The sequence below is a fragment of the Nesoenas mayeri genome, assembly GCF_963082525.1.
Source record: "Nesoenas mayeri genome assembly, chromosome: 9".
Classification (NCBI taxonomy): Eukaryota; Metazoa; Chordata; class Aves; order Columbiformes; family Columbidae; genus Nesoenas; species Nesoenas mayeri.
Genome location: NC_137557.1, coordinates 7,277,823 through 7,301,168, shown reverse-complemented (window position 1 = coordinate 7,301,168; position 23,346 = coordinate 7,277,823). Strand labels below are relative to the sequence as shown.

The 23,346-nt window shown below is 44.8% G+C and overlaps 1 protein-coding gene across 1 annotated transcript in view; it reads right to left on the bottom strand.

Moving 5' to 3' along the window:
• Window positions 1-2,153: 2,153 nt before the first annotated feature.
• The window catches only part of CCDC50 (coiled-coil domain containing 50), a gene marked incomplete at its 3' end in the record, with an annotated part of 38,279 nt that continues 17,086 nt past the window's right edge, over window positions 2,154-23,346 (bottom strand). The window contains exons 2-12 of the mRNA XM_080349698.1: window positions 23,016-23,078; window positions 21,582-21,708; window positions 16,831-16,921; window positions 13,715-13,832; window positions 9,405-10,109; window positions 6,510-6,616; window positions 5,873-5,917; window positions 5,267-5,371; window positions 4,331-4,410; window positions 3,217-3,314; window positions 2,154-2,173 (exon numbers count right to left, since the gene is read on the bottom strand). Coding sequence (XP_080205824.1) covers window positions 2,154-2,173; window positions 3,217-3,314; window positions 4,331-4,410; window positions 5,267-5,371; window positions 5,873-5,917; window positions 6,510-6,616; window positions 9,405-10,109; window positions 13,715-13,832; window positions 16,831-16,921; window positions 21,582-21,708; window positions 23,016-23,078 — 1,559 coding nt within the window. The remainder of the gene's footprint in view (window positions 2,174-3,216; window positions 3,315-4,330; window positions 4,411-5,266; window positions 5,372-5,872; window positions 5,918-6,509; window positions 6,617-9,404; window positions 10,110-13,714; window positions 13,833-16,830; window positions 16,922-21,581; window positions 21,709-23,015; window positions 23,079-23,346) is intronic.

Here is a 23,346-nt window from a genome sequence, read left to right as displayed (position 1 = left end):
GATCATTTAAAACAACATTAACACTTCTGAATGGACAGAGATGGAACTAGAAGAGGGAACAAGGCAAGGACAGTAAAATCTAGCCACTGGCTGGGATATTTCCTGAGAAGAAGCAGGAAGCAAGCAAGAGCTTGCAAATCACTTAGGGGTTCATGCAGGTGAGCAAGCCCATGGTCTGCAACCAAGCGTATGCAGCTTACAGGATGCTGCCGATGAACAAATTCCTATGTTACAACATTTTTGGCTAGTCTATGCCTGGAGTAGAGGTCTACTGGGAGTTAACTGGCTCTTGACAGGTAATGAACTGCTGCCAACATGCCTGTAGGGGTAGGAGATGGGTTTCTTGGGTTGTTGGTCAAGGCAAGGGCTCGTGCTGTGGTATTAAACATGGCCCTGCAACTGAAGGTAAGAAGGAGCTGCCTTGTCTTCCTAGTGATTTCCCTCAGTAACTATCCTGATCAAGTACAACAGCCAAGGGTGAAGCCTTACAGCTGCCGTGAGTTGTGCACTAGTGCAAGAGCAGAGAGCCGTGATCTCTTCCCATTTCCTATCGGTGCTCCACACAGAGCTCTACAAAGCTGCCCGACTCCTTTCCCAGGCAGATCGGTGATCAGGGTGAGCACAGTCATGGCTCTGCCTTCCTCCTCAGAAAAAGAGAAAGCAGAATTGCAGCTGCCAGCAGAAGAGGAAGAGCATGGCAGGACAGGCTCAGCGCTATGCAATAAGGAAGCCGGGCTGCAGGGGCAACACAGTCAGGCTTTGCTGCTGTGAACTGACCTGCCAAATGAATAACTAGCCTGTACTGGATGAACAGACTCCAAGCCAGTGTCCAGATGCTTGGTTTTGCAGTTTAAAATTGCACTTGAAAAAAGAAAAAAATATTAAAAAGACAAGAGAATTGAAGTGAGAAGAGGCCAAGGGAAAAGGCTACTTGTTTGTGCAAGAGAAGAATGATTTTCCAGGAGTGGAGGGAAAACAAGCCATCAAAAGTAAAAATCACTGCGTGGGCAAATCTGCACAGTTAACTTATTCTTGCAGACCCTTCTCTGCCTTAGAAATAGTTTTATCCTGACCGGAGTCTGCCTAGGGTGCTGGATAGTGGAGTGGGGAGTCCTAACAGTCCACAGCACAGACGTGTGTCCTGTTCAGCACTCTGCCTAGCTCAAAGTTGCCTGTAACTGTCTATTTTACATTCAGTGCCCAGTGCCCATGTGGCCCACCTTCAGTCCCGTGTTTCCAAGACACAAGTTACTGTACTGCAGTGCATCAGCAACCGAGCTAGGAGTTGCAGTAGTTCCTACTTGGCTTCAGTGAAATTCCTTGGCTCCTACCACACCAAAGCTCAAAGAAGGTGACCAGAGGTCCCTTCAGACCTTTAACTCTGTGCGATTCTTCCCAACTCACAGCTTCATCAACTGCCTAGCATGTCTTGAAGGTCATGCACACAAGGTCTATTTTCAGTCGAAATTATATTTCCTCATAACTCTTTTATCCTGTATCCTGGAGGTAAATGCCTGGATATATGCTCTACACAAATTTCTAGAAACCCTAGAAAAAAAATACAGCAGTTAACAAATTTTGTTCTATAGGCAATTTCTTCCTTACTAGACGCAGGTTCCTGCTTTTGCTGGTGTATGTTATGAAGACACTCCCTCCTTTCTGCAAGCTGGCATGGTGCTGTCATGTTGGCTCACCTGCCTTACTCAGCACAGGAAGATACACATTTCCTCTTATAACTCCCTTTGCTAGGTCATCCTAATACGGAAAGGACTTGTACTTCTGATGTTCCACTGCATTGCTGTAACCCAAATAATTTCTTGGATTTTCCTCCCTGTTGTACGTGTGAAAGCTCCAGCCAAAGCTTAAAAATAAAAGTAAAGCCTCAAAACAACATAAGAGGGAGCTGTTAAAACAGCTAGTTGATTCACACAGCTCAGTGGTGGCTAGATTATACTGCACTGCTTAAGTGATAACATATGAGTAGGAAACCGATAGGAACACACGTTCCTTATTAATATGATGACACTTAAAGAGGAGATCCTGGAAGCGGAGGCTGTACCTCCCCCATTGGGTAAGGAATCAAGAAAGTTGCTTGGCAATTCCAGTAATGTTTGCTACAGAAGAGTCAGTACCAAAGCAAAGGCTAGCACAGTTTACTGCTTCCTATGGGAACCTGGAAAGCAAAACAGAAAGAAAAAATTAAGTGTAAGGATAGATCCTGGTGAAGAAAATAACTACTTGCAGTCATCTGTTACTTGTCCTGCCCTCTTGGATGTTCGTGTGACTTCCAGGGTCCTGGCAAACTCAAATGCCAAAATGGGAACCACCTGTTACTTTATGCAAGCAGAACGAAGGACAGGTCCACAAGACAGGCAGACATTGGCATTTCTTCTAGGCTGTGAACGGTACTGAAGCCACATTTCACAGTCTGATTAAAGAAAATTGAATAAATGCTGGGCTTGGAGACTATATGAATATCTATCAATTTTCCAGCTTGTCTGATGAAGACAGAATGCCAAAGCTTCCCAAACTTTAAAGTTTGGAAAGTAAACTGTCTACATTCAAGTCACAATCAGTGGAGCTGGAAGAAATCTGAGCAACTGAGTCAAACTCTGGCTGCCCCACTCCTCCCACAGAGACTGTACAGATCACTCAGACAGTTGGCATTCAGATTTAAAAAACTGGGTAGGGAGATTCTTAACCACACTGCTCCTGTGCCTAGTGATTTCACGAAACAAGCCAAAAAAGCAGTGCTAAGATGCTACAGGAACAAAACAAGCCTGTTTGCAGGACAAGCTTCTGTTTGATCATCCCATTTGCCCACCAGACAGGTGATATTGTGAGGTTTTGTCTTGTTTTGGATTATTTGATATTAGTGAGTCACCAAAAATCCATCATGTCATTGTCTTCATGTTATTTCTCCTTCATTTGCTGCCTGGATTTACAGTCATTCATCATTAAGGGATGACAGAGGACAAGCAGAGAGCAGTTTGACAAAGTTAAGGCAAACTCATTCAGCTTTTTAGTCTCTCAGTTTGCAAGGTCCTCCACAAGTACAACTCAAACAGTGAACAGTATTGCCTGCTGGGGCAATAATATCCATTACTCCTCTCTATTAGTACCCCTCTTTAAAACATCCTGTCCTGCAGGCTGGTTATCTGAGGAAATCCTCCCACAATAACCCCAAGGCTGGGGCAACCATGGGCTTGATCCTACCTCTAGGAGAGTGCTCAAGTCTACGGGTATGGCGCAAGGGGCTGGGCTGGCTTGTGTAATATCGAGAGTGTTCAAAGTCATCGAGGAGAGGCTGTGACCTGCAAAGCACAGTGGAAAAAAAAAAAGTGTTGGAAAATACTCAAAAGCATAACAATGTGGCAAAAGCAACATCTCAGCTGCCTGGTCTGTCCCCGTCAGTTTGATGCAAACTGTGTCTGGCCCAGACTTCCCACATATGGTCCAGCTCCTCTGCACACAGCTTATTACTGTTTCCACAGTGAGAAATGAGCAGTATTTACTGATTCCCATGGATCATTTTCATTTAATAATGCTTTCAAGTTGTCAGAAAACAAAGAATTTCCATTACGAAGTCTGACGCAAACCTCGCTCAGAAAAGCAATATTTTCAAGTGTTCAATGCTTGTCTGGTTTTAACTCTGGAGTATTTTAAAAAGATCTCTCTCAGTCTCCACCTGCACACCTCATTTATTGTTTCTTTTGCAAATTCAGCAAGGAATTTTAGGCTCATATCTGGACTGGAAATCAAAGCCACCAGACTCAGTTCCAGCGTTTGGTCCCTCATGAGTAACATCAGTGATGCAGAAGCAGCACTGGGTTACAGCACATTCCCGTCAGCTCTGGGGTGAAGAACTCCAAAGCACAACGTCCTTGCTTGCAGGGGGGTGTCCACACACAGCAGCAGGAGCAGTGTACAGGGCTTAACTGGGGCAAGAACCCAAGGGAGCAGCTGTGCAAATGATACATGAGTACTCCTTCCTTCCCAGAGATGACATTTCATTTCACATCCCCAGAAGCTCTTTAACCCTCTCAGTGCTTCTCTGCCATTTAACAAATGTCACTGCACAAGCTCATCAATCTCCGTCAGAGCCAGGCAAGGAGACAGATATGGACAAATGCCACAAGCGCAGTGAGTGACGCATGTCACCAAACACCTCACAAGCTCTGTGCCCTCCATCTCTTTTCAATGCCAAAACCTCTGATCTCTACCTTGTGGGAGAGTCAGGCTGGTCACCCCACAACTCCTCCCCAGGACTCAGCTTCTGAGCAGCTTCCCAGTTGCATTTCCCCATTTTTACCAGCCAGTTCAACCTCACCTTGAAGACCTGTCTCCTCTGTGTCGCTGAGTTTCAGGCCCTTCTCTCGACCTTGAGCGCGTGGACTCACTTGCATCATACTGATGGGAAAGAGAAAGTAAAGGAGCTCGTCTGCGTGCCTTGCAAGGCAGCAGCCAGACGTGCAAACAGCAGTGTCAATAAACGAAACAGCCTTGCTGACCCAAACTTAACTTTTCCTCTAAACATAAGACAGTGCTGAGGGACCTGTCCCGAAGCTGGGGTTGAACATGGTGTGTAATGACTGTGCACACTGCTGAGCTGAGCATGAGGGAACAGCTGCACTCAGCTGTGCTCCTGCAACCACTCAAATGCAGTGAGGAGGCTGAAAACATCACAGCTACCTCCAACTGGCCGCAAGATTAACACAATGCCCCCCTTTAGCACCTTACCAGTGCAGATCATTAAATCTGTTTCCTATCGCATCAGCTAGCCAAGCCTCTGTAGTATTACTCATACAAAAACCTAGGCTTGATACATTCAATACTTTCATCATAGAGCCAATTTCATTACGAAGCAGAGTGACAAATGGAACAGTTGCAATGTCCTTGTACCTGCGGTGCACCAACAGAACCAAATGCTGCTTTTATTGCTACACTGAGAATTGCAGCAGAGGGAAGGTCCTGCACCAGGAAGACTGGTAGTGCCTGAGGGATGCCACAAGGTGCTGTGACACCCAGCACCAACCTTCAAGGACAAAGCCCAAAGCTTGTCTTGCTTGAGGCTGAAGCCAAAGAGCATCTAACCAAGGAGGTGGCTCCAAAAGGCTAAGGAAGCAACTGAAAAACAGGCAGCAAAATCCTTTGGACAAAAGAGTGCACCATTCCTTTTACTCTCGCCGCACACCTTTGCCTCCCTCTGAAAGCAGGAATAACAATATAGCACTTCATTTTTGTCACCTCCTGAAGCTTGACATACCTTCCAGTCTTGATCATGCCTCCTCCTTTCAAAGGAAGACTTTTCTCTTTCCTTCTCTTTTCTGAGAGCCTTTTTCTCCTCAGCCATCAAGAGCCGGGCAATTTCCTAGAAGGGAAAATACAGAAAGTATGTCAGCCGTTTTTAGTGCTCTTGTGTATTTCAGTTATTTAAACACTTTCCTATGATCAGCTGCCAAATGGGAAGGATGAAAAGCCAGGATTCCACCCATCTGCAATCAGAAATCAAGTGACAGGGCAGAATTAAGACTGATTCCGTGTATAATGTCCAGCAGATCCCCAATTTGCAGAGCCTGTGTTTGCAGAGCCTTTCTGCCTTTTATCCCTTTTCCCTGGGGGCTCAGTTACAAGAGATGCTCTTACACAGCCATGGATTTCCTTCCTCTGCTATGGCTACAACAGGCAGCACAACTCCCTGCTTGGCCAGCCTGAGCAGATACATGAAAACCAGCTCGAAGCAAACCCCACTGGAACCCTGAGCTTCCTTGACATGGAGAGAAAGGAACAACTAGAGGGTCAGTGGGAAGAAGTGGGGCTTAGCAGTTTCCACAAGTAAAAGAATACCACAAACATTTGATTTCTTTCTCACCTCATCTTGGGCTACTTGAGCTGCCTTCTGATCTGCCTCATTATCCTGAAAGAAAAAAAAGAAAGAGGGGCGGTAAGAAAGAACAAAAGAGTAACACTTCTGAATTATTCATACTCATTAACCTACTGGGCATGGCAAGTAGATGCTCATAAAAACACAATACCATCCCCTCCAAATATACTTAGCTACATCAATACTTACCTCACAACTCAACACCAAACTGTCATTTCAGCTTCTCAGCTGAGTTTTGCCCTCATATGTCTACAAGGCCACATAACAAAGCATTGCCCACCCTGCTGCCCTCCCTCTCAAAGATGGACACTGGCCTGTCACACTTCTGGGCTGACCATACTCACTTCAGACCACCTTTAGCTGCCTGTAAGCGTTCATTTAATATCACTCTGCTTTGATCATTTAATTTTAGGGTGTTTATATCAGAAAATATGGCTCTACTGGCTGGATGCCAGCTGTCACTCCATATGTGTGTATACAGGAGACAAAGGTAATTATCAGAATGCACAGAAGCAAGACCTTAGGTCTTAAAGTCACTATCATAAACAAAAAGTTTACAAATTAAAGTTGTCATCCCTGGCTACCTTAGTTGCTTTGAGTTGACTAATGCATGTTCTCTACTTACCACGAGCTCTTCCTCCTGCAGCTTCCGAGCAATCTCTGCATCAGACAACTCCTGTTCTGTTCGGGGTGTATCATACATGGGTTGCTTCATCCCCCTCAATTTAGTGCCTACAGAATCAAGACAGAAAACAATCAACTCAACTGTTTTCCAAATGCTTTGGTAAGGAAATCCCCACCACCTCCTCAATCACCTGCAAAAGCCCAACTCAAGGCAACCAGAGACCACCACAGTGTACCCACCAAACAGCTGGTTTGAGAGCACCTGGAGCTGAGGTGCAGCACACACCTTAGAGAGGTTTCTCTACACATGTAGAAATATCTGATACACCACGTTTTGACAAATGACAAATGCAGCTATACAGCAGAAGAAGCTGTCCCTTGAAGCAGTCTTTTCTGATACAGCGACGCTAGCAAAGGAATTGTCGTTTTTCACACTCTGCATTGACACAGATACACTGGCAAAATGAAGCAGCAGAGAGCAGCTCAACATCTGTTACAAGCACAGCAGAGTCTGTGAACACAACACTGAAGGAGAATGGGCTGTAAAAGTTGCCTGGGACCAGCTAACATGAAGTTTCAGACAATTTCTTCCTTGGGCTGGCCCATTGATTTTACAATTCACAGTGAAAAAAACGCCAAGTAAACATTTTTGAAGTTCATACGAAGTTCAGCTCTTGCTTTGAGTACAGAGTTCTATTTGTTTGTTTAATCTACCTTCAAGTGATTTAAAATGTTGCAATTTGAGTGTCTCCATAGTCTATTTGCACCAAACCATCAAGATTTTCACTATATCCCTATTATAAGCTGCATGATTTCACTCACATACAACAAACGCCTTCTCCTTCCATGTGCAGTCTGAACTGTATTGTTCAGATATCTAAATGAGCTTCCTGCCTTATGTCTGCAGTATGCAAACATTCCAGATGTTTGTCTCTCTTTCACCACATACCCAGAAAGTTCCACTCAAAACTTCCATGCCTCCAGCTACACCATTTATACATTTATTACAGATATCTATTACACCTTACTGGGCCACCTATGAGTTTCCTTCCTATCTTGTAAGACCAGGGGATAAACATGAAGTTACAAACCGACCTCAAAAAACTTTCTGTGCCTTTAACAACAAACCACCATCATGCTCCACCAAGCATCCCGAGGAGTTGGACCTGCAGAGGGCCAGAGACCTCATGCATCACCCCAGGATAAAACTATGGCATGGGAAATAACATCTTCCAGAGGTATTAGAGAAAGCATGTGGGGTTTTCCACTTTTTGTTTTGTTTGAATCAACTGATCAACGACCCTAAGCAATTAACTCCGCTCTTACAAACCATCTTAGCACAGTAAGAAAAGTTCAGCTCTGGCATGTTATGGCGAAATATATGATTTGGCCTTTCCCAGCACACTTTGGTCAATCCAAACTGTGATGAGCTACATCTCTGGTCAGAACAGAAACAAAAAGCACCAGTTTGCTCACAGTTAAGTTATTCAGAGTGCTTCCAATGTCAAGATAAATGCCAAGATAAAGTTTACGGTGTTGGAATGAACAACAGCATGGCCAACAGGCTCCTGTACAGCATTATCTCTATGAAGAACAAAAGCAAATTTCCAGGAATTGTTTGCTGACCAGCCCAAGGCTGAGCTTGCTTCACAAATTGACTGGTGCCAGGCTTCATTTGCTCAGAAGACAACAATAAACATTACTTTCACACCACTTCTGCCCACACTCAGGGAAGCATGAAGCCCACCATTACCACAGCCCACAGGAAGCGGATATGACCTTCTAGCTATTTTGACTCAGTGTGATGGGATACTGAGTCACTCGGACCCAGATGGTATCAGGACAAATCACGACCTACTGACTACATATGAAGACCATATTAACACCTTCCACTTCTCTGAAGAAAACTTTAGCATGAAGAAGACAAAGAATAATTCCCCCAACATCTCCAGAGACAGACAGGAATCATCATCCCCACCTTATCCACGTGAAGACCAGTTAGACGGCTTAAAGCACATGTTTCCCACACAGTGACAGAAATAGATCCAAGTCTATAAAACTCCTACTTTCACTACGAGACAGGTCATCCCCACCCCCTGTGTGGTTTTAAAAGCAGAAAGATAGATCTGGATCTTTCAAGCCCAATAGTCCCCAAGTATTATTGAAACACAAGAACTACACAGGTAAACGTTTCCCAGAAAAATCCACTTTTACAGAATTTGACAAAAACCTCATCTTACAAATAGAGCCCAGCAAGACACCTAGTGCCACTACTGAACTTTGCCCAAAGTGAATTATATTGCCAGCTGAGTTTTCAGTAAGAAGTGGATGAAAATTGCTGGCTTGTTAGTGCTTAAGCAAACTTTCCTCACAGCCCAGCATCCCAAATCAACAAAATATAAGTGTAATCATAACATTTGGGCTTTTCGTTGGCGGGGGGGAGGTATAGGGGTGTGGGGGGGTGTGTGATGGGTGGGAGTGGTGTTTGGTTGGTTCTTGTTTTGTTTTGTTTTTTCCTCCTGTGCAAGGAGACCACAGCACAAAAGATATTGTGGAAACAAATGCTAATGGTTGGTTGTTTGGGTTTTTCGGGTATTTGTTTGTTTGTTTCATCAAACACAGGATATCAAGGGCATCGTTTCCAACAATATCTTCTTATTCATCCTCTCTGATACCATGGAACATGTCAGGAAAGGAACACGGCAAGAACATGAACAGATAAGAAGAATCTCACTAAATAAGGGAGAGACCTGAGCAGGATTCACCGTGTACACACTGTAGGTGGATATTAAGGACGAGCATCTTCAAAGGAAATAACACAGACTTCAGACACCAGGATGGGGCACAGAAAGGTCCATCCCCACACATACACACACCTTCCCCATCAGTTGGTTACCTGCATCTCGCTGGCAGCTTCCAGCCTTCCCTTGGGTCACTGTGTGCGGGGAGGGGGAACATCTCCTGTGTCCTGCCCTTTTGCAGTCTCTCTCCTCACCCCTCCTACAATCATCTCTAGATGGAGCATCATGGAGCTTCTCATCTTGCCCCACCCTGTGTGACGAGTGGCCCTGATGCCGAGATTTGTGTTTTTCGGGACGTGCAAGCTGGCTGCCGCTGCGATGCCAGGTCTCCTGCTCAGCCTCCAGCTCCATCTCCAGAAGAGGAAGGTGTTTGTCTCTGTCTTGCCTTCTTGGCTTTCCGCTGTGCCACATCTGGTCTGGGAGTTCATGCTCTGACTCCAGGTCAAGACTGAGAGGTCTCCAAGCCTTCTCCCTGCCAGCTGCTCTCCTCTCCTGCAGCTCCCAGCTGTTGCTGTGGTTGTGGGCACCACGCTCAGCCTCTCTTTCCAGGTCAAGGCTGGGATGTCTCCTGGACCTTCCCTGGCTGGCCGATTTGCACTCCTTACGATGTCCATTGCTGGCCTCACTCGGCTGAGAAGATCTCTGATGATCTTTCAAGGTGGAATGTCCATGTTCGGAGGCAGGATTGGACAAAGGCGAGGGTGTTTCTCGGTGCTCTCTGTGCCAGTGCCTGTGCCTGTCACCACCACGTGCCCTGCCAGGCTCAGAAACCTGCTCTCGGGGGTCACTCCGGGAGTGCTCTGAACAACGGGGGCACAAACATGGAGTGGGTTAGTGGCAGGGGGGTTAATGGTGGCTCAGAGAGGCCAGACTCACAGCAGGCAGGTGAGGGAGCTCGATGTAAGGAGCAGCTGGAGATGCAGGCAAGGCATGAGGGGATTTGAAAGAAGAGGAATGTGGATACAATGCTTGCAGGATGTAACGGGGACAGAAAGAAGCAGCAGCCTGTCCAGCAGTAGGGCAGCACAGAAGGCAACAGGGCTGGAGCACAAAGCACAGGTCCAACCTGAAAGTGCATCTGAGCACCTCCTAGAACAAGGACAAGCCAACATGGAGATGAAGGACTTTTAATAGATGTCATTGGGGGTGAAAAACAGCCATCAGAGTAGTTCATCTCCTGGTGACAGGTCACTGCTGCAACCACCAGAGAAAGGTTTGCAAAGGAGAGTGCAAGATGCAGGTGAGATGGGAGGCAATGTGGGGGGGCAGCATAAGGCTGGGAGGGGACAAGCAAAGGGTCACGGTTGGATCCTGGTTTGTGAGCACCAGTGCCTTGCTCTGGCTTCAGGCACAAGGTTTTTCATCAGAAAAAACAGCCTCACCTAACAGGGAGAAGACCCACACAAAGAGAAGAGAAAGAGACAAGGGGGGTGGGATTTTTGTTTTTCTTTAAAGCAAGAATGAGATGATGGATCCCTGGAGCACCCAAATATCTTCCACCACAGATTGTCACGTATCTCTTGCAGACTCAGAAGTTTCAGAGCCTGCACTTCTTCACTGCCTAAATAAAAGTTTAGGTTCTGACTGCAGGGAGGACTATAGAAATTTAAGGGCAGGATAAAACTTTACAAAACCCAGGCTCCTGACCTCAGCAATATAGCTGGGAAAGTCGCTTACTCGGCAGCCTGGTGGGGTTGTTTCCTCTGTGCTTTCCAGAAAGCAGGTGGAAATTTTCTTTGCTTTTAGTTTCACTAATAAACCTGACACAGCTATGAGGATGCAGCAGTCTGCCTGTATACAATCTGCTGATTGATTTAGTTTCCAGCCAACCTATTGCACTTAGTGAACGGTTATCTCTATGGCAGCTTTTCAGAATGAAGGTGCATTTCTGATGAAAAAAAAAATCCTGGAATCAGATGCTGATGTGAAACAGAAATATAAAAAAAAAAAAAAAAAGAAAGGCAGCAGTGTTAAGACTTTCCTTCTCCACTGCTGAGCTCTTTATAGTATCTAAAAATATTTGAAATAGATTTTAGTGCACATGAACTGCATTCTGTTTTAATAAATAGCTCTGCCTTCCTTACAGTCATCCAGATTTCAGAAACAAAACCCACTCAAGCTGAATGCTGCCTTCAAGTCATTTTATTCAGAAAAAACTTTTTAAGAGCCAGGAAAAATATACCCTACAGAAAATCCATCTTGAAAACAAGTCTATGTTACTTTTATCCAGAATAGGAATATGTTTAAAAATACGAGAACTGTAAGAGTAACCACAGCAGTTCCTGTTAACTGGTAGGTTTTCTGTTCAGTTTTAGATCATTCACATGACTTACAGAAAACAAACATCCAATAAAACAATCTAAGTGACTTCCTGAAAAACTGAGACCAGAGCCTGAAAGCAAGAATCAGTTCTTGAATGACACTAACAAGGGTGTTAGAATTAATTCAATTTTGTCATTAAGGAAAGCTCAATAAATACAGCAGCAGAAAGCAGGAGATCATGAAACAGCAAAGCATGGCTGCGGTGGAAAAGGATCATTGCAGGTAACGTAACCATGGCAGAGAGCCCGGGCACAAGGTTTGCTTTTGGGGTATCTCAGGGCAATTAACTCCTCAGCAGGCACGGGTTCCTGCGGCACCTGCCGCAGGGGCTGTGTAAACACTCTTTAGGTCCTGGTGTTTCTCTCTCAAGCAACAAGTGACTGAGCGAATAAAGAAATGTTTTTGATGGCACAGACACTTCTGGGAGGAACTTTGCCTTTTTTCAGGTTTATTTTTCCACTTTTTAAGAGCACACGTTGCTCTCAACCAATAGCCCTGATCCACACTCCTCCTAGATATGGATCAACTTTTATTCAGTCTCCAGATCAACCAAAGCCCCAAAAAAGCCAGGGTTTTTTTCGTTTAAGTTCACAGGTCATGAGGATGTTAGAAACTGAAGATGCCAAAGCCTAATTAAATGGCGCCCAAGTATTTAAGAGGTTCCAGACCAATGGACTAGATGATCCCAGCATCAAAATCCACTCCAGTTCTTTCCAGTTTTTAAGGAGTGAGGACCAAGAACAGCACTGCTATGGAGGGTCACGTTGTAACTCACCTCCGAGACTACAAATTACCGTAGGGAGAAAAAATTAGACCCACAAGATATCCTGCTCTCCAAATCCACACCAGAGTTTCAGGTTCAGAGAGTGACAGGCTTTTGTCAGCTGATTTCTGTTATAAAGATCCATGCTGTCCTACCATCTCTGCACAGCAACACTATTACCTGTATTGTATTTTTTCCAAGGACTTGTCCCATTTAACTCTGAAAAACTGAAGTGTGGGTTGGCCATAAGACTCCAAGATCAAAGTCTTTCCCAGCTCTGTACAGGTAGCAGGACTTGTGGTTATAAAGTTTCCACTTTGTTACTGGTTTGCGCTTTGTGTTTTCTTGGGCATCCTTCAACTTCTTCCCAATTGAAACTAAAATACTTTGTGTGAGTTCAAATAAAAGACATTTAAAATTGCCAATGGCATTGATGTTAACATGAGAAAGAGGTTTGATCCTCATCTTTACAATCTGTTAATCAAAAGCAACCCATCTCTTCCCCACCACATTCTTTTTTTGAAGAAAGAACACAAGAACCACCACCAGCACACAGCAAAGCCATCCCCAGATTGCTCCATAATTAAACACACCCCGATTCTCTCCTCCCAATTTAAAGAAGGTCTGTATTCAATCACAGAAGCCGACCAAGAGAAAGCAATACAGCACTGTGGGGCATCTCTTCCACAACGTACAGTCCCAGATGATAATCACAGCAGAGATATTCTGTGGAGATGATCTTGTTATTCAGTAAGTCATTCAAAGCGTTTGTGCTAATTTTAATGCTTGGATACATACCTGCAAGGAGTTATTTTTGAACGGCTGTTCCATGAACCAGCATTTATTCCTTCACACACGTAGCTGTGCCAGCATTGCAGATGAGCACATGGAACTGTTTCTCTTTGAATGCAAGTGTGGCATTGCATCTGAATTTCCCCCCTGCACACTTACGGTGTTACACAGAAGTAACTGTCACTTATCAGTAACATCAGCTACCGTCTTTTTCCACAAACCCTTTCAAAACATGCACGCATGGGTGTGCTTACATGTGCACACCACATACCCCATATCTCTGTCCTAGGCCATGTTACAGGACACCATCTTACATTACATCAAAAATTATAAAACTGTTTTATCCACTTTTTTTTTAATATTTCCTGATTCTAGAATAAAGTCTGATCCCAACCCTGCAAACTGATGCAATGCTACAGTGCTGAATGCAGGACTGTAGGATAAAGACAATCTCCTAAACAGTGTTGCCAGATCAATAGGTTCACCTATATTGCCATGATCTTGATCCTTTATCTAGGAGAAACGCACCTTCATTTTCTGTATAATAGCTGTCTTCAGGGGCTGTGTGTCCCTGGGATTCTGGGTACTGTTTCTTGCGCTTTTTTTCTTCCTGCAGTTCTTTCTGTTGTAGGAGACGGGCAATGTCCTGCAGAGATGGAAGAAAATAGACATTACCTTCCCCCCTAGAAAAATATCTCCAGATCCTTTTATTCAAATTCTTTATTCAATTAAAAAACCTGATAGTTTAATTTTCCAGATATGGCAACAACAGGGTTACTTTTGGACCCCTGGGCTGGATGGGGCTCCAAAATTAGCAGTTCGCACAAGGGACCATCTCAGCAACCAGTATCCATCCCCTGCCAGGTCCACTGCTGAGCTTCCAACCCCACGTCAGACTCGCAGGTTCCTGTTCCATCTGTACACAAGCCTGCAAAACCCTCAAGGCCAAAGCATGGCAGAAGGGACTGAGTGCACAACCTTGGCCTTTCAGCAAGGATCTGGAAGTCACAAAAGTGCAAGTGGGCTGGACTTCCCCCTGAACCCCACCAAGGAAAGAAAAAACACAGAGACAAAGCCTATCTCCAGCTGAAGGCACTTTGGACTGGAAGGACTTCTCAAAGCAAATCATGAACTCACTTCAAACTGGATGTAATTTACTGAGACTGTAGGATGCCAGGCAGGGAAATGCATCAATTTGATAGACAGAGACTGGAGGAAAAGAAAATCGAAAGGGACATTAGGAAGAAAGGGCTACGCACAAGGCAGGAGCACTGAGGGGACTGCAGCCGTTTATCTTCCGTCGCAGTTTTGGTAGATATGCCATCAAAGGGAACAGCACTCCACTTTCCTAATTGGTTTACCTTCAACATGACTAATGGATCAACAAGGCCTAGCAACAGCAAATAGCTCCCTGGGGCTTGCTCCTTTGGGGCCCAGATGCTTGTGATTAGTCTGAAGCTTGGAAGAGAAGCTGGAAGATACCAGCAGGGAATGTTGGCCCTTTGGACGCTATTCATTTAAGCCTCCCTAATCCTCAGGACCTTTACAGAGCCATGCATGTAAAGTGTACACTGCAGGCAGGAAAGGCATCACTGAAATGCAAAACAAGAGCCAACACCCTCCAGAGCAAAGCCAGAACTGGAGGACACTGGATGGGTGTTCAAGTACGAACTGTTATTTCAGCATTCAGATCAGATCTGCTCAGTAACCAGCTTTGTGGAGGACCTGGGGATGCCACAGATTCTTTACAAACACACACACAAAACCCAAAACAAACAAACAAACAAACAACAACAAAAAAATTCCTTCCCCTGACAAGGTTAACCTCTTGTAGCAAGTACAGTAAGTCTATAAATATATGGGCTTAAGCACATTATCTCCAGGACTGAGACAGCTCAGGACTTGCAAATCCACACAAACCACTTCTTAGAAACTAGACTCATAAGCAGGTAGGCTCAGCGCTTCATTTAAAAACCCTGCACACCAGACTGGATCTGCCTCAAGCACAGCACTGGTGTAACACTGATGGCCACTGGTGAACCAGAGAGCCACCATGAACACCGGACAGCTACTGCACCCTCACATGTGACAAGTACAAGACCAGTGTGTGGCCAATGAAATACAGAATGTCCTGCAGGGTACCTGTACAGATGCTGTGCTGAGGGCTACAGAAGGGGCTCTGACGTTTGTCACTCTGCCAGCTGACAAACCCCATGGCACTGCGCAGGTCACTCACTTTGCTCAGGCTGGGCCTCAGCACAGGAGTCCACACAAAAGATATAACACTGTGGGGGACTCTTGAAGGGAAACAGGATCAACTCAAGCTCTCCAGAACTCCTGTTGCAAGGATGGGTGGTGCTGTCACACCCTGGTACCCAGCTGCAGCCCAACAGTCCACAGTTACATTTCAGCCACACTTGGGAACTTCCCATGTGCCAGAAAGAAGAAAACGAGTATTTATGACTTCTTCTCATTGCTTTGAGACACTTTGAGGATTGCTCCCAACAGCACAAGATGGGCAGCATGCTGGTGTGACAGGTTGCAGGGACCTGCTGTCAGACTGCTGACATCTCAGCAGCTCTCTACGTAAAGCAGGAAGGAAAGGTGCAAATCCCACAGCCAACATGAGCTGTATTGCATCCTCTTTACCTTCCCAATAACAATGAGACAGATGGCCACATTTATAGCATAAATCCTTTAGCCAGAGTGTTCCTTCCACCCCTGTTGACACAAGCTCCTCTTGGAAGCCCTGCCATGTCTGCCTGAGCAGCCTTTCAGTACTTGCTGGGATTTAATGGTGTAAGAAGCAAACTGATGCATCTGTCAGGTAAGGACTGATTCTTATTTCAAGCTCTTCTAGGAAACACAGAGGAAAATGCTACCAAGTGCCTCTTGAGCATCTTAAGACTGCTCAGACTCCTCAGGTGCCTCTTAAGCATCTTAAGACTGCTCAGACTCCGCAGGAAACTATTTGCAATCAAAAATGGGGCCACAGTCCAGGCTCATACAGGTGTTCCTCCACACCATGGCTTTCTTGAGTACCCAATCTGAGAGGCTGACACAATAAAGTGATCAACAAGCCAAATCCTTTGGATACCATGGACAAGTCACACTGCCCACTCCCAAGCAACAGTAGCAGAGCAATATTCTGAAATTAAAAAGGCATCTGCTAGCAAGGAACTGCAACAGTGTTCAGGCTGTGAAAGACTTAAACTGAAGATGAAGGAAGAGAAGCCAGAGGTGGATTGCTGGGCTGAAGTTTTTGCACTAAAGAGCAAGAAATCATGACTCAGGATTCTCCCCAAAGCAGTACCTATCTTCTTGCATTTGAGAAAGTAGATCTTGAACAGCAAAAGCAGCTTCCCTTTCCCACACCAGGGCAATGAACACAAGACCCACCTATTGCTTGCCCTCTTCATTAGCAAGGCCACTGGCATCAACAACCATTGTGAGCCTTCAGCATGAGGACAATGACTGTATCTTACCCCTGTAACAGGACTCCCCAAAATATCTGTGCCTACCAAGACTTGTGAGGACCAGGACTGACACCACACAAGCCAATTCACATGGCTAATGACCCAGAAACACCTGCTCCGAAAGGGCTGCCCCAAATATCCCATCATCCCTGCAGCTTTAAAGGTTACCTCATCGTTTTCCTCTTGCCTACGGCGCTGCTCCGCTTCAAACACCAGTTTCACTTGGATTTCCTGAGCGATTTCACAGTCCTGTCGTTCTCTAGAAGGCAAGGAAACAAGGATTATAGGTAGCCAAAGTAATGGGCATCAGTCAGCCTGGAGAAAGACAAAAGAGCTAAAGAACCATTTGATTTACACAGAATAATTATTACGCAATATTAATGCAGAACCTATGAATACTCACCAGGACCAGGACTCCCTGTACTTACTGCTGGCCAAATTCAGAAAACAGGTCCAAAAACATGCACAGAGTATCAAGCAAGAGAAAACAGATTCACAGGCAGTTTCCTAAGAAGGGAGGTGCCATAGGACAGGACTGGTCAAAACAGAGCAGCAGAATCTCTCCAAACAGCCTAATTCTGCTGAGGAATTTTTGTACATGTGGTGCCAAAGGAGGGGTTTAGGGGTCAGGCTAATGTAGGCATTTCAGGGCAGTGGTTTTCACATGAAAGCCAAGGAGAAAGCACAGAAGTGCTGATAGCAAAATGTGGTAGAAAGGCCAAGCTGAGGCTGGATGTGACAGTTCAGTAATGAATAAAAAAATGCTGCTGAGGTGGGATGAGACGCACAAGTAGAACTGGTGCCAAGAGGCAAGAGAGTGACATGCATCAAAACCAGGGGTGAGGGAGTCACTGTCCCATGTAGTGTGGATGTGGGAACAACACAAGGTTGCCTTAACTGTGGAGAGATAGATACTGGTGTAATTGAGATATGAAGTGAGAGTTTTCTCTATGTGGATAGACTGGGAAGGCTGTATTTCAGGGACATCATACAGAAATCATCTGCGAGAATTGTGCCATACTCAGACGTGTGCTCTGATGCCCAGCAAACAGACTGGAACAATGGCCAGACAGGTTTCTTAGAGCAACCCAGAAAAGTGCTGGGGGATTTGAGAATATAGATTCAGAGCTCTCTCTTTCAGCACTGTTGAAATGGAGCCAAAGATTAGCTCTAAAGAGGTCAGGAAAATCAATCTAAGCTATCTCTGCAACTGAGACTACTGAAAGGCAAAGCACGGAAGGAGATAAGAATGGGACCAGCAACAGGCAGAGCTGGTTTCATTAGAATGCAATCTTTTGAAGAACACACTGGCAATGATCAGATAGGTGATGAGAGGACTACCAAGAACATATCATGAAGTCAAGCAAATATTTCAAGAGAAGCAGGTTCAGCTATATCAAAGTTGTGCCATGTGGGCTGGAGCAACTAGTTCTAGCCTTGAACAAGGATCTGGGCATAAATGACTTCGTGAACGTGGAGGCAAAAGACTGGAGGAGAGTCTAGGACATGAGCAGAGGAAATTAAAATAGTAAGTGCTGACAAACGCTTTTGGTAGCAAAACGGAGAAAACTGGCATGGCTGGAGCAGTCAGTGGCACCACAGAGCCTTCATTTATAGAAAGTGAAGAATGAGAGAAGTGGGAAGAGTAGATATGTGGCTTAGGATTGGGAGGAAGGACACTGCAAGAAAAAGAGGGTTTAGAGGACAAATGCCACCAAGTAACAACTAATCATAGGGAATGAAAAGGAACATGCAGTGGGAAGAAAAAGAACCTTCTTTATTTCTGTCATCTCTTCCTTGGAAGCAGACCTGAAATTGGGTACTGCATGTTATTTATATTCCCTTCCCCAAACACATATGCATGCCAAGTCAGTATCACAACATGACATTTCCTTCCCTTTCCTAGACCACCACACTTGCAAACACCTGTGCATAGCCACAAACTGACCATGTCTAGAGACAAGACACCCTGGAAAGCACTTCAGAATGTCAGTGTTTGTAGGACTGGAGTTATCAATAGATCAAACACCTTTAGACATCAGTTTCTTTCATCCAAGTAATAAAACCTGGCATTTTGTGTGTATGCTTGTGTGCGTTTCATTTGACTCCAGGGAGAGACCTGTTCAAAGGCACACAAGCTCACATAGCAGCAAATCTAATTCTTGAACCTGCCATATAAAATGGAATTTGGCAAACCTGGTACCAGCATGGAACCACAGTCCCCAGCAGAACAATAGCTGAATATACAAATCCTGGGGAGCAGGGTCTCAGATAGTGGATCCCTTGTGACCCCAGTCTTGGAGGACATGAATGCAGGTAGAAAATAAAGTTAGAAAGGTCAGACATATCAAGGCGTAGCACGTCTCCAGTTCCCCCAGCACCTGTGAACAGAGCCAACGTGCCAAGTTCATCAGCACCAACTGACTTGCTAAATGCTTAAAATACATCTTATTGCAGACAAACAGGAGACATAAACAGCTAATCGTCTTTCAGAGCCACGGCAACAAGGTCAATGCTTCTCTACTCGCAAAGAACACTAGAAGTAATGCAATGGCAGAAGCATTTTCTTGTTCCTGATGACATGCCTCTTGGAATACACTGTATTGATCGAAGAACTACTGAACAGCAGAGCATTAGATTTTGTGTTTTATTACTCAGTGGTAATTAAACACTGAGACTTGATTAGTCAATCAACATAAGCTAGTGTTTCAACTTGATTGAGCATAAGAAAATAGGTTAAAGAACTTTGACAGCTCTTCTTGTCTTCAGTTTCTTTAGCATGAGTTCAAGTGCCCATCAGTCCTCAGAAATCGGCCAGCGAAACATAAAACATCACCACCCCTGAACATCACGCCTATGTGCCCTGTGTTCCTGGGCAGCCAGGAGGGTTAAGAGTGCCAGGGAAACTCTACATCAGTTTAGGTAAGAGGCAAAGAAAAAGGTCCGTGATCAGAAGGCTCTCACTCATGTTGGCTGTAGCAAGTATTATAATTGTTGCCAGATGAGGAGTAAAAAAAAGGGTTTAAGGGAACCATTCAAAGGAACTGTTTGCATTAGTGTAACAGAACTGTCACAGTACTGGGAACAAAATGAGAAAACAGCATATTTTCATGGTATTTCCAACAGTTATTTTAGCAACCTTGCTACTATGCTTGGCAGTTTGCAGGCTGCTCAGCTAAATGTGAGAGATGCTTTTAAAGCAGCGTGATAATAAGGTGATAAAAAGTTATTCCTATTCTTTCATTTATCTTCACAAATTCTTCCTGAGAATATCTAGGATTTGAAAGACAGTAGAAAGCCCATAAATGTGAAGAGCTTTTTTTATGTTCCTTGCTCCTCAAGACCACCCAATTCTGTCCCCTTACTCCTCCATCACCTTGCAGTGTCAAACCGCCCTAGACAGTACAGAGAGCAACAACAGCAAGGATCATTTTGCTGCCAGAACATGCTGATCTTGCACAAGGAAGAGACAGGGGCAACGTACAAGGAATTAAGGAAGAAAAAGATCAAATTACAAAAGGATGCATCCAACTTTTTTTACTATTCTTGGAGAAGATCTCATGCTTTCAGGAGCAGAACTGCTGCTGACACAACTCTTTGCATCAGCAGTTTTGCCTGTAACTTGGCTCACAAAGTTTGTAAATCCCATTTTACAGAGTTCTACAACAAGAAAACTGTTTGCATTTCCCAGCGAGTAATAAAAAGGAATAATCTCTGCCATACAAAATTAGTTTTTATGTTGTCAGTTACATGCTCACATCTGTAATTGGTAATGAAGACCAAGCTATTGAAAGAAAGGACAGACTTGAGAGAGACACATGTAACCATCCAGTGCTGCCTGAGTATGTTGGGAACATTGAAAACAGTGGCTGATCTGTCACGCCCCAACTTCAGATCTTTTATGAGCAGCTCCTTTGAAGCCAGTCCTGTATCTCACACATCTGCAACACAGAGCTCTTCTACTCCATGGCTGTCTCTGCCAGATGAGCCACCCAGGATTTGTGATCCACCACCAACTGTACCTGGTGGGTGGCATCACAGAACAAGACAGAAGCCTTGCAGACCCTGCATTTGTGGGGAGCCCCATCAGAAAGCCAGCTGCTGTCCCTCACAGCTGCTGCAGAAGTCAGTGACTGCAAGAGAAGGTGTAACCCCCAGCACCCATCTCCACCAAACACCCGTGGGGCAGCAGCTCATCTTCACAGGTCACTTCACACTAGAGCCCCTCAAAAGCACTCATCAGGTACATGCAAACAGGCCAATATCTGCATGAGAGAGAATTCACTGTGATGCTGTATATTTCTGTGGTGCAGTTTCTTCTTTCTCAGACTTTAGCCAGAGACGAAGTCAAGGCCAAGCCACCCTACTTTGCCAACAGGCACGAGAACAGGAAGGCTCCCTCCCATCTCATCCACAGGACAAGAGGAAATGGCCTCAAGTTACTCCAGGAAGGTTCAGATTTGATCTTAGGAAACAATTCTTCACAGAAAGGGTTGTAAAGTGCTGGAAGAGGCTGCCCAAGGAAGTGGTGAAGTCACCATCCATGGAGAGGTTTAAAAAACATGTAGATGAGGCTCTCAGGGACATGGCTCAGTGACAGAGTTAGGTGATGGTTGGACTTGATGATCTTAAGGGTCTCTTCCAAATAAAATGATTCTATGATTCTATGGTCAGGCAACGGAATCTAAGCCAGGATGGGTCCCAGGGCCACCAGCTCCCACCTTGTTCTCATTACTCTGTGCTATAGCCTAGTATCAACACTTTTACAGCAACGGATAGCCAAAGGAAAAAGGAAACAAAAGCAAAAGACTGATCAACCTGAGCCCCATGAACTGTCAATCAACTCAAATCAAAGCAGCTGATTTCAGTGCTCTGAGCAAATGGGACTAACATTTCAACAACCTCCATCCCAAACTCACAAGTCTTTTCGGTGTTTCTGGATTTGAGCACATGCTTTCAGATCCTCTTCTTGCAGTTGCTTGGCCACCCGCAAGTCATGTTGCACCAGACGATTACGCTGAACGTTTGTTGCCAAGTGATGCTCAACTAGAAATAAGCACAGACAAGAACCCTCAAATCAGCCTGCAAAACTTCACAGTGTGAACAAGACAAAGCAAGTGGGAGGGAGATTCCAGGCCAGAAAGGAAGACAGCTCTTGGCAGGGAAACATCATGTAATCTCTCCAAAGGTGGGGAAGTCCTGAGCTGAAATTACACTGGCAGCTTGAGATCTTGATGGTGATTGTCTTGTTTCAGCACTGAGGGGGTTGAATATGTGTGTCTGTTACCAAAACAAGATCTGCACATCTTAATCGCATCCAGATTAATGGGGAATGCTTTTTAGGCTTTGAATTTCATCTTCTGGCCATGGGAATTTACCCTAGATTAATAAAGTGTGTCTGGAAGGGACCACCAGAGGCCAGGGAGGATGAGTTGAACACTTCTGATGGATGTTTCCCTAAGTCATTCTTAAGAACCTCCAGAGGAAGAAACTCCCCTCACTCTCAACATAATCGGTTCCCGAATCTCACTACCTTTATATTTAGCACTGAATACGACAGTGAGTCCTTTACCATACATGGATACTGTCCGCAAGAAAAGATGGATACATGAGCTGCAACTGGGAGCCAGCTTTAATTTAGTGTCCTTGGGTTCCAGCAGCAAGGACACAACTTCAGCACAAGCTCCACGCTTGGCGGAGTGGTTGGAACGGTATTAGCACCTAGTACTGGTAGATACCAATTGTCTTGGCACTCAGCAAAGCAGATTAGAGAGAGGCCATCACACCTGAGACTGCAAACTAACCCCAAGTAATAGATAAGAATGTAAAACAAAATCACCACTCACTTTGAAGTTCCTGACTGTACTTTTTTCCTCCTTTTTAAACCCTACAGCGTACAGCTGTCCTACCCCAAAATGTCTCAAAAGGAAGCCTCCTTTCAAAAGGCAGGTGCTAGCAATTCTGAAATAAGTACATAAACAGACCTCTTCAGGTCAGCCTATAAAACCTGAAGCTCCCAAAATTGCTAGTAATTTATAAAAACCCTGCATAGCAACAAAACCTCACGTGTAGTCCCACATGCAGTTTTATCATAAAGGGCATAAAAAACCTCAACTCTAAAGAAAAGCACAAAATTGAAACACGAAATGGAACTTTCTCTAGGGTGCCATGTAAGCTGGGGCAGAACGCAAAATAGCGTTACAGGACAGTGAAAACAGTAGCAATAATCCACATTCCATAAAAAGAATAAAAATAAAATAAAAACAGAGGATTTTTCTTAGCAAATCCAAAAAAAGCCGGATGTCTGTTGGGATAAATTTGCTTCAGTTTGTTCAGAGATCATTGCTACTTACTTTCTTGCTCCTGTAAGTTATAGGCCAAGGTATGATCTTCCAGAACAGCGAAGTCTCGACACACTGGACAGAGAAACAAAGTCAAGAGAATTAGAATCAGGAGGAGGGAAAATAAAAAGGCATCAAAAGAGCTATGGGGGTCGGGGAGCATACATACACAGCGACTTCTGACACACCTTCTACCAGGTCTGGACTTGTGGTTTTTTTCCCCTCCTGCACTTGTAGCTATTTTTGCATGCATACACTTCTTTGTCCCTGTTTGCACAGCAAGCCTTTTCCACCTCTGCTTCTTTATTTTAAGACCAGAATTGCCCACACTACCGCCAGATCA